This window comes from Callithrix jacchus, chromosome 22 (assembly GCF_049354715.1).
Source record: "Callithrix jacchus isolate 240 chromosome 22, calJac240_pri, whole genome shotgun sequence".
Taxonomy (NCBI): Eukaryota; Metazoa; Chordata; class Mammalia; order Primates; family Cebidae; genus Callithrix; species Callithrix jacchus.
The window spans coordinates 9,805,204-9,815,836 of NC_133523.1; the positions used below are offsets into that span (position 1 = coordinate 9,805,204).

A 10,633-nucleotide genomic window follows, 5' to 3' on the forward strand; every position below is an offset into this window, starting at 1 on the left:
AGGAGCGTAGTTCACTATAGCCTGGAATTGGGCTCAAGTGATCTTCCCACCTGGGCCTTCCAAAGTGCTGGCATAAGACAGGCCTGAGCCACCCTGCCTGGCGCTATAGAAAGTATCTATTTTTTTTTTGAGAGAGAGAGAGAGAGAGAGTCTCTCTCTTTCACCCAGATTGGAGTGCAATGGTATGATCTTGGCTCACTGCAACCTCTGCCACCTGGGTTCGAGCACTGTCACTACAAAAACTTAGCCAGGTGTGGTTGTGCATGCCTGTCATGCCAGCTGCTCAGGAGGTGGAGGATCACCTGAGCCCAGGAGGTTGAGCCTGCAGCAAGCCAAGACTGTGCCACTGCTCTCCATCCTGGGCCACAGAGAAAGACTGTGTCTCCAAAAACAACAACAAAGAGGCCAGGTCCAGTGACTCACTCCTGTAATCCCAACAGTTTAGGAGGCCAAGGCGGGAGGATCACCTGAGGGCAGGAGTTCAAGACCAGTCTGCCCAACATGGCGAAACCCTGTCTCTACTAAAAATATAAAAATTAATGGCCAGGCGCTGTGGCTCAGGCCTGTAATCCCAGCACTTTGGGAGGCCGAGGCTGGTGGATCACAAGGTCAAGAGATCAAGACCATCCTGGTCAACATGGTGAAACCCCGTCTCTACTAAAAATACGAAAAATTAGCTGGGCATGGTGGCACGTGCCTGTAATCCCAGCCACTCAGGGGGCTGAGGCAGGAGAATTGCCTGAACCCAGGAGGCGGAGGTTGCAGTGAACTGAGATCGTGCCATTGTACTCCAGCCTGGGTAACAAGAGCGAAACTCCGTCTCAAAAAAAAAAAAAAAAAAAAATTAGCTGGGTGTGGTAGCGGGTGCCTGTGGTCCCAACTACTCGGGAGGCTGAGGCAGGAGAATCGCTTGAACCCAGGAGGTGGAGGTTGCAGTGAGTCCACATCTCACCACTGCACTCCAGCCTGGGTAACAAAGCAAGAGTCTGTCTAAAAAAAAAAGAGAGAGAGAGAAAATATAAAAAGGAAAAAAGAAGTTTTCTGTTGGGTGGTTCAGAAGTCTTGACGGTTTCTATTCTCCCTTCTCCAACTCCAGGAACAAACCCTTCCTGTTTTATTTCAACATTGTGAAGTGTGCCAGCCCCCTGGTTTTGCTGGAATTCCAATGTCCTACTCCCCAGGTAACCTGTCCCCACTGTTCCCCTTTTCCTCTCCCTGCTTTCCATCCTTTTCCCCCTGTGAAGGTGGGCTGGGACCTCTTTCCTGAGTGGTCTGTCCCAACCCCACCCAATCCCTTCCTTCTCCCCTGCCAGATCTGTGTGGAAAAATGTCCTGACCGCTACCTCACGTACCTGAATGCCCGAAGCTCCCGGGACTTTGAGTACTATAAGCAGTTCTGTGTTCCTGGCTTCAAGAACAATAAAGTGAGTTGTAGCCTGCCCCAGGAGCCCAGACATGGGTAGTGGCAGGGTGCTGGCCTGACGACTCACCTCCCTCCATCTCTCGGCAGGGAGTCGCTGAGGTGCTTCGAGATGGTGACTGCCCCGCTGTCCTCATCCCCAGCAAACCCCGTGAGTCAGGGGGTCCCAGGAGGCTCAGGTGGGGACGGGGAGGCTGTGCAGAGGCTTAGCCTGACTGGTCCCATCCTCTGCTCCATGCAGTGGCCCGGAGATGCTTCCCTGCCATCCACGCCCACAAGGGTGTCCTGATGGTGGGCAATGAGACGACCTATGAGGATGGGCATGGCTCCCGGAAAAACATCACGGACCTGGTGGAGGGCGCTAAGTGAGGATGTTGGCGCACCACACTGGGGTTGCGCTTTCCTGGGTGGGACAGGTATCCCCTTGGGTTGGCCCGATAACGGAAAGGGGTCTGATCCGAGCCTCATTCTCCTTTCCCAGGAAAGCCAATGGAGTCCTCGAGGCGCGGCAGCTCGCTATGCGCATATTTGAAGACTACACCGTGTCTTGGTACTGGATTATCATGTAAGTCTAGGGGGAAGGGGCCTCTCGCCTGGCTGCCCCCTCTATGCCTGGCCGAGGGTGGCGTCTGTTCATGACCCTTTTCTTTTCCCCAGAGGTCTGGTCATTGCCATGGTGATGAGCCTCCTGTTCATCATCCTGCTGCGCTTCCTGGCTGGTATTATGGTCTGGGTGATGATCATCATGGTGATTCTGGTGCTGGGCTATGGTGCGTCACCCCCTCCCCGAGACACCTCTTTCCTGAATCTGCACACCGCCCTTCCCTTTCCCATGGAAATGGCCCATCAGGAAATTTATCCTAAGCCGTCAGACATTCTTCATCACTTACTTGACGTATTTGTGAAAATGTTCATCTCGGTATTGTTGAGAAGACCAGATTCTTTTTTGTTTGTTTGTTTTCTTTTGTTTCATTTTGTTGCCCGGGCTGGAGTGCAATGGCACGATCTCGGCTCACTACAACCTCCCCCTCCCGGGTTCAAACGATTCTCCTGCCTCAGCCTCCCGAGTAGCTGGGGTTACAGGCATGGGTCACCACACCCGGCTAATTTTGTATTTTTGGTAGAGATGGGGTTTCTCCATGTTGGTCAGGCTGATCTTGAACTCCCAGTCTCAGGTGATCCACCCACCTCGGCCTCCCAAAGTGCTGGATTACAGGCATGAGTCACCGAGCCTGGCTCTGGGTTTTTTTTTTTAAAGACAAAGTCTTGCTCTGTCGTCCAGGCTGGAGTGCAGTGGTTGATCTCAGCTCACTGCAACCTCCACCTCCCGGGTTCAAGCGATTCTCCTGCCTCAGCCTCCCCAGTAACTGAGATTACAGGCGTGCACCACCTCAACTGGCTAATTTTTGTATTTTTAGTAGAGATGGGGTTTTACCATGTTGGCCAAGCTGGTCTAGATCTCCTAACCTCAGGTGATCTGCCCACCTCGGCTTCCCAAAGTGCTGGGATAACAGGCATGAGCTACCATGCCCAGCCAAATTTTTGTATTTTAGTAGAGACAGCGTTTCACTATGTTGGCCAGGCTGGTCTTAAACTCCTGACCTCAAGTGAGCCTCTCACCTTGGCCTCTGAAAGTGCTGGGGTTACAGGCCGAGAGCAGGTTCCTGTGGTAGCAGCCTCAGCATCCTTCAGTGGGGGCTGGGTTCAGCCAGGCTCACCACTGCCCTCCAATCCAGGGTCTAGGTCTGTACTTTATCAACAGCAAAAGGCATTCTCGAGAAAGCTACTTGGGTCAGGCACAGTAGCTCATGCCTGTAATCTCCCAGTACTTTGGGAGGCCCAAGAGTTTTGGGTGAGCCTGGGCAACATAATGAGACCGCATCTTTACCAAAAATGTAAACATTAGCTGGGTGTAGTGGTATAAGCCTATAGTCCCAGCTACTGGGGAGGCTCACATGGGAGGATTGCCTGAGCCTGGGAGTTTGAGGCTGTGGTAAGCTGTGATCCTGCCACTGCACTCCAGCCTGGGCAGCAGAGAAAGACATTGTCTTTAAAAAGAAAAAAAAAGAAAAAAAGTGGAGGGGAGCGAAGGTGGAAAAAAAATGACTCAGCGAGGTTCAGTGGCTCACGCCTATAATCCCAACACTTTGGGAGGCCGAGGTGGGCAAATCACCTGAGGTCAGGAGTTCGAGACCAGCCTGGCCAACATGGCAAAACCCTGTCTCTACTAAAAAATACAAAACTTAGTCGGGCATTGTAGTGGGCACCTGTAATCCCAGCTATTCTGGAGGCTGAGTCAGGGAGACTCTCTTGAACCTGGGAGGTGGAGGAGGTTACAGTGAGCCAAGATCATGCCATTGACTCCAGCCTGGGTGACAGAGTGAGATGCCTCAAAAAAAAAAAAGGAGAGAGAGAAGTTAGAGCATGGCAGCATGATTATGATTCCAAGTAGGGGGAAAGGGTTCTGGAAAGTCTCCTGAGCAGAGACCTAAGGATGTGTGGGATCCAGCCACGGGGAGAGAAGGTGCCTGGCAGTGGGAACTGCAAGTGTAAAGTCCCTGAGGCAGGCGCAAGAAAAGGCCGCCTCTGCCGGGTGCACTGGCTCATGCCTGTAATCCCAGCATTTTGGGAGGTCCAGGCAGGCGGATCACCTGAGTCAGGAGTTCGAGACCAGCCTGACCAACATGGAGAAACCCTGTCTCTACTAAAAATACAATATCAGCTGGGCATGATGGCACTTGCCTCTAATCCCAGCTACTGGGGAGGCTGAGGCAGGAGAATCACGGAGGTTTCGATGAGCTGAGATCATGCCATTGCACTCCAGACTGGGCAACAAGAGCAAAACTCCATCTAAAAAAAAAGGCAGCCTCTCAGCCTCAATGTTTGCTTCTGGTGTTTTGTTTTGTTTTGTTTTGAGACAGAGTCTTGCTCTGTTGGCCAGGCTACAGTGCAATGGTGCGATCTCAGCTCACTGCAATCTCCACCTCCTGGGTTCAAGCAATTCACCTGCCTTAGCCTCTCAAGTAACTGGTACTGCAGACACCCACCACCATGCCTGGCTAACGTTTTATATTTTTAGTTGAGACGGGGTTTCACTGTGTTGGCCAGGCTGGTCTCCAACTCCTGACCTCAGGTGATCTGCCCCCCTCGGCCTCCCAAAGTGCTGGGTTTAAGGTGTGAGCCTTCACGCCTGGCCAGTGTTTGCTTCTGTTAAATGGGGGCAGTTGTAGCTGCTTTACAAAGTCACAGGAGGCACTGGTGGACTGAGCTTGTGGTTCCCCATGCAGGCATATTTCACTGCTACATGGAGTATTCCCGACTGCGTGGTGAGGCTGGCTCTGATGTCTCCCTGGTGGACCTTGGCTTTCAGACGGATTTCCGGGTGTACCTGCATTTACGGCAGACCTGGTTGGCCTTTAGTGAGTCCCAGTCTCCCAATCCTGCCCCTACATGAGGCCTTGGAGGGAGTGGGGAGCCCAGGCAGCTCAGCCTTTGCCCTTTGCAGTGATCATTCTGAGTATCCTCGAAGTCATCATCATCTTACTGCTCATCTTTCTCCGGAAGAGAATTCTCATCGCCATTGCACTCATCAAAGAAGCCAGCAGGTAGGGGCCGGGGCGTCAGGGGCCAGGACGGACCTATCCCTAGAGTCGTGTCTTTTGCCCTGATGCCTGTGTCTCTGTTCCTCCCTAGGGCTGTGGGATACGTCATGTGCTCCATGCTCTACCCACTGGTCACCTTCTTCCTGCTGTGCCTCTGTATCGCCTACTGGGCCAGCACTGCTGTGTATCCACCCCCAGACACCAATCTCTGACCCCAGGGATGGCCAAGACCAACTTTGCCCAGAAGTAACCTGCAGCTTAGGAACAGGGCTGGAAACTGGTGGGAGGATGGATTCTTTCCCACAAGTCCCTGGGGTCCCCAGTCCTAGACCTCCACTTCCTTAACGAGCCTCCAGCTTCCTGTCCACTTCCAACGAAGCGGTCTATAAGATCTTTGATGATGGCCCCTGCCCACTTACTGCAAAAACCTGCAATCCAGAGGTGGGCGTCCCGGGGTGGGGAGGGCGGGCATTGCCTCAGCAGGCCCCAGGTGATTTGAAACCTCTCATGTCCACTTGGAGATTATTCAGCAAGCAACTGTCCCTGTTGCATGCCCTGTGCTGGGTGTGTGTGGCGGAGGGAGTGGGGAGGATTAAACAACCTCCCGGGACAGGCTGACTTCTCCAGCTTGACCTGGCCTTCACCCCAGGTGCTACATCACTCATTTTCCCCACTTCATTTCCTGTCTCCATGCCTTCTTCTTGACCCTGCTGATGGCCACTTCTTGTTTCTAGAATCCCTTTTTTTGCACAAGCCCGTATTCGGAACCCTTAATTCCTTCACTCAACTCTCATCCCCATGTCTCCGGTCCTAGTTTCCCTGGCCCCACATCTGATGCTCAGAGCCCACTTGAACTCCTGGCGCCTCTTTTTGGACTCCGTTCTCCCTTCTCTCCCACAGACCTTCCCCTCCTCCAATGAGTCTCGCCTATGCCCCAATGCCCGCTGCCAGTTCGCATTCTACGGTGGGGAGTCGGGCTACCACCGGGCCCTGCTGGGCCTGCAGATCTTCAATGCCTTCATGTTCTTCTGGTTGGCCAACTTTGTGCTGGCGCTGGGCCAAGTCACGCTGGCCGGGGCCTTCGCCTCCTACTACTGGGCCCTGCGCAAGCCAGACGACCTGCCGGCCTTCCCGCTCTTCTCTGCCTTTGGTCGGGCGCTCAGGTGGGCTGGTGTTGCGGGCAGGATGGGGTGGAGGACGAGGCCTGGTCCGGCCACCGACCACCACTTCGGCCCGCAGGTACCACACAGGCTCCCTGGCCTTCGGCGCGCTCATCCTGGCCATTGTGCAGATCATCCGAGTGATCCTCGAGTACCTGGATCAGCGGCTGAAAGGTACCGCCCACCCACGGGTGGCATTGGCTCCTGGGGGCGGGTGAGGCTAAATAGCAAACCAGGACTGGTTCTTGCTTGGAGGTGGGCGGGGACAAGAGAATACGGGAGGCATTCGTTTCTGTCTGTGACAGTGTCGTTCGGGAGTTCACGTGATTGGGTCCTGCAATGGAGAAGCAGCCCAGAGAGCCTATCGGGGGAGGCAGGCTCATGAGGCCTGGCCCACCGCTGGTTATCACTAGAGCGAGTGGGAGTGAGATCTATTTGCGCTCGAGAGCTGGGATAAAACTGGTTTATGGGTTTATGCGGTGCTCATGCCTGTAATCCCAGCACTTTGGGAGGCCAAAGCGGAGTTCAGGAGTTCAAGACCAGCCTGGCCAACATGGTGAAACCCCGTCTCTACTGAAAATACAAAACTTAGCCGAGCGTAGTGGCGCATGCCTGTAATCCCAGCTACTTGGGAGGCTGAGGCAGGAGAATTGGTCGAACTCAGGAGGTGCAGGTTGCAGTGAGCCGAGATCGTGCCATTGCACTCTAGCCTGGAACAGATAGAGACTCTGTTTCAAAAAAAAAAAAAAAAAAAAAAAAGGCAGAAGAAGGGCTGTGGGGCTGGGATTGGTTGCACTTTGTTTTAGAGACAGGATCTTTCTGTTTCCCAGGCTGGAGTACAGTGGCACCACCATAACTCACTGGAGCCTCGAAATCCTGGGCTCAAGGCCCTGTCTCTTTGACAGCATGGACTCAGGAGACCTGGAGTCCATGGCAAATGTGTGTGATAGGGAAGAGGGGATCCCTTCCAGGCCAGGCCGGGTGTCCCCTCACTTCCACATCCCTTCCCTTCTTTTCCAGCTGCGGAGAACAGGTTTGCCAAGTACCTCATGACCTGTCTCAAGTGCTGCTTCTGGTGCCTGGAGAAGTTCATCAAATTCCTCAACAGGAATGCCTACATCATGGTGAGCGAGCCTGAGACCCCCAACCAACCCGGCAGCTCCTGCAGGGTGACAGCCGCCCCCCTCTCCCCGCCACTACCATGCCCGCTCAGTGAGTCTGATCTCTCACTCCCTCTCCTCCAGATTGCCATCTACGGCACCAATTTCTGCACCTCGGCCAGGAATGCCTTCTTTCTGCTCATGAGAAACATCATCAGGTCAGGGAAGACATCTTCCTCCTGCCACCCCACCTCTTCCCCTGGTCCCTGAAGCCAGCATTCACACCTGCCCCTCACTGTCCCCTGCAGAGTGGCTGTCCTGGACAAAGTTACCGACTTCCTCTTTCTGCTGGGCAAACTTCTGATCGTGGGTAGTGTGGGTGAGTATCGCCCACCTAGCCTCTCGGGGTGTGGGAGCCTGATTTCCGTCTTCCGTGATGGGTATCATCTTGGGAAGCCGTTTTCTAAACCCAGAACCCTTCAGCATCTTGCTTTCATCTCCTTGTTTCAGGGATCCTGGCTTTCTTCTTCTTCACTCACCGCATTAGGATCGTGCAGGATACAGCACCGCCCCTCAATTACTACTGGGTTCCTATACTGGTATGGACCGCTGGGGAGAGATGGGGCTTTGGGAAGAAAGGGATGTTTTGCTGGTCTTCTTTGACTAGATAAATGGGGATAGAGGTCAGAAGTGGGGAATTTATTATTTATTCAGACTACAGACTTTTTGTTTGTTTGATTTTGACTAAGTCTTGCCCTGTCACCCAGGCTGGAGTACAGTGGTGAGATCTCAGCTCACTGCAACCTCTGCCCCCCCGGGTTCAAGCAAATTCTCCAGCTTCTGACTCCTGAGTAGCTGGGATTACAGGTGCCTGCCACCACACCTGGCTTATTTTTGTATATTTATTTATTTTTTAATTTTCATTTTATTTATTTATTTTGAGACAGAGTTTCACTCTGTTTCCCAAGTTGTACTGGAGTGAAGCGATCTTGGCTCACAGCAACCTCCACCTCCCTAGTTCAAGCGATTCTTGTGCCTCAGCCTCCTGAATAGCTGGGATTACAGGTAGACGCTGCTACACCTGGCTAATTTTTTTTTGAGATGAAGTTTTGCTCTTATTGCCCAGGCTGGAGTGCAATGGCACAATCTTGGCTCACTGCAACCTCCATCTCCCAGGTTCAAGTGATTCTCCTGCCTCCGCCTCCTGAGTAGCTGGGATTACAGGCTACACCACCATGCCTGGCTAATTCTGTATTTTTAGTAGAGACAGGGTTTCTTCACGTTGGTCAGGCTGGTCTCAAACTCCCGACCTCAGGTGATCTGCTTGCCTGAGCCTCCCAAAGTGCTGGAGTTACAGGCATAAGCCACCTCACCAGGCCTATTTTTTATTTTTTTATTTTTAGTAGAGACGGGGTTTCACCATGTTTGCCAGGCTGGTCTCAAACTCCCGACCTCAGGTGATCCACTTGCCTTGGCCTCTCAAAGTGCTGGGATTACAGGCGTGAACCAACACACCCGGCTCATTTTTGTGTATTTAATAGAGACAGGGTTTCACTGTGTTGTCTCAGCTGGTCTGAAACTCCTGACCTCCTGTGATCCGCCCACCTTAGCCTCCCGCAGGCTTGAGCCACCATGCCCGACCTCAGACCACAAACATTAGCAAGCACCTATTGCATATCAGGCATTGAGAGGAAGGGCTTTCCTCTTGAGGCCTTACAGTTTGGGGGTATACAGATATTCCTCCATAATGACATTGATGAATGTATGATTGCAAACTGGGACATGCCATTAGTATGTCTGTATGTCTGTATAGCACAGGGAACTGTTTGGACCTGTGGCAGGTGTGGGAGTCCAGGTGGTGTCACTGTGCTGGTGATGTTGGACCTGAGATCTGAAGCTGTAGACAATATCCAGGCAGAGGGAACGGCAAGTACAGCGGCCCTGGGGTGGCACTGTGCCAGGAACAGTAAAGAAAGCAGTGGGGCATGTGGAGGGACTAAACAAGTGGAGATAAGGGCTGGTTGGGCATGGTGGCTCACGCCTCTAATCCCAGCACTTTGGAAGGCTGATGTGGAAGGCCGATGTGGATCACTTACGGTCAGGAGTTCAAGACCAGCCTGGCCAACATGGCGAAACCCCATCTCTACTAAAAATACAAAAAATTAGCCAGGCATGGTGGCAGGTGCCTATAATCCCAGCTACTCAGGAGGCTGAGTCAGTAGAATTGCTTGAACCCAGGAGGCAGAGGTTGCAGTGAGCCAAGATCACGCCACTGCACTCCAGCCTGGGTAATAGAGGTAATGAGGCTGTGGAGGGAATGAGCCTTCATTGCAAGGGCAGTATTGTATCTCAGTAAAGGTCTTGAAGCCCAGTGACCTAGTTTCTTATCTTAGTTCCTCTGTTTGCTAGTTCTTTTTATTTTGAGATGGAGTTTCACTCTTGCCCAGGCTGGAATGTAATGGCTTCATCTTGGTTTACTGCAACCTCCACCTCCTGGATTCAGGCAATTCTTCCTCAGCTTTCCGAGTAACTGGGATTACAGCCATGCCCGGCTAATTCTGAATTTTTTCTGTTTTTTGTTTGTTTGTTTGTTTTTTGTTTTTTTGAGACGGAGTTTTGTTCTTGTTACCCAGGCTGGAGTGCAATGGCGCGATCTCGGCTCACCACAACCTCTGCCTCATGGGTTCAGGCAGTTCTCCTGCCTCAGCCTCCTGAGTAGCTGGGATTACAGGCACGCGCCACCATGCCCAGCTAATTTTTTGTATTTTTAGTAGAGACGGGGTTTCACCACGTTGACCAGGATGGTCTCAATCTCTTGACCTCGTGATCGACCTGCCTTGGCCTCCCAAAGTGCTGGGATTACAGGCTTGAGCCACCACGCCCGGCCATGGCTTTATTTCTTAAAATTTTTACTTTAAACAACAGAGAACCGGGCGCAGTGGCTCATGCCTGTAGTCCCAGCACTTTGGGAGGCCAAGTTAGGCAAATCCCTTAAGCCCAGGAGTTTGAGACCAGCCTGGGTAATGGGCAACATGTCAAAAACCCATCTCTACAAAAAATACAGAGGTTGGCTGGGTGCAGTGGCTCGAGACTGTAATCCCAGCACTTTGGGAGGCTGAGGTGGGTGGATCATGAGGTCGGGAGTTTGAGATCAACCTGGCTGGCATGATGGTGCCTGCCTGTAATCCCAGCTACTCAGGAGGCTGAGGCAGGAGAATTGCTTGAACCCAGGAGGCAGAGGTTTTAGTGAGCCAAGATTGAGCCAGTGCACTCTAGCCTGGGCGACAGAGCAAGACTCCGTCTCTGGGGTGCGGGGAGGGGGAAATACAGAGGTTGGCTGGGCATGGTGGT

General features: G+C 52.7%; 1 protein-coding gene across 10 annotated transcripts in view; it reads left to right on the forward strand.

Annotated features, from left to right (window-relative positions):
- The window catches only part of SLC44A2 (solute carrier family 44 member 2 (CTL2 blood group)), a 35,357-nt gene that overhangs the window by 21,131 nt on the left and 3,593 nt on the right, over window positions 1-10,633 (forward strand). For all 10 annotated transcript variants that reach the window (XM_078360563.1, XM_078360565.1, XM_008987259.5 and 7 more), the window contains 16 exons: window positions 1,097-1,181; window positions 1,314-1,424; window positions 1,511-1,571; window positions 1,662-1,785; window positions 1,902-1,985; window positions 2,078-2,190; window positions 4,708-4,839; window positions 4,926-5,025; window positions 5,114-5,206; window positions 5,379-5,463; window positions 5,923-6,185; window positions 6,262-6,356; window positions 7,203-7,306; window positions 7,427-7,500; window positions 7,591-7,661; window positions 7,793-7,881. In XM_078360563.1, coding sequence (XP_078216689.1) covers window positions 1,097-1,181; window positions 1,314-1,424; window positions 1,511-1,571; window positions 1,662-1,785; window positions 1,902-1,985; window positions 2,078-2,190; window positions 4,708-4,839; window positions 4,926-5,025; window positions 5,114-5,206; window positions 5,379-5,463; window positions 5,923-6,185; window positions 6,262-6,356; window positions 7,203-7,306; window positions 7,427-7,500; window positions 7,591-7,661; window positions 7,793-7,881 — 1,684 coding nt within the window. The remainder of the gene's footprint in view (window positions 1-1,096; window positions 1,182-1,313; window positions 1,425-1,510; window positions 1,572-1,661; window positions 1,786-1,901; window positions 1,986-2,077; window positions 2,191-4,707; window positions 4,840-4,925; window positions 5,026-5,113; window positions 5,207-5,378; window positions 5,464-5,922; window positions 6,186-6,261; window positions 6,357-7,202; window positions 7,307-7,426; window positions 7,501-7,590; window positions 7,662-7,792; window positions 7,882-10,633) is intronic.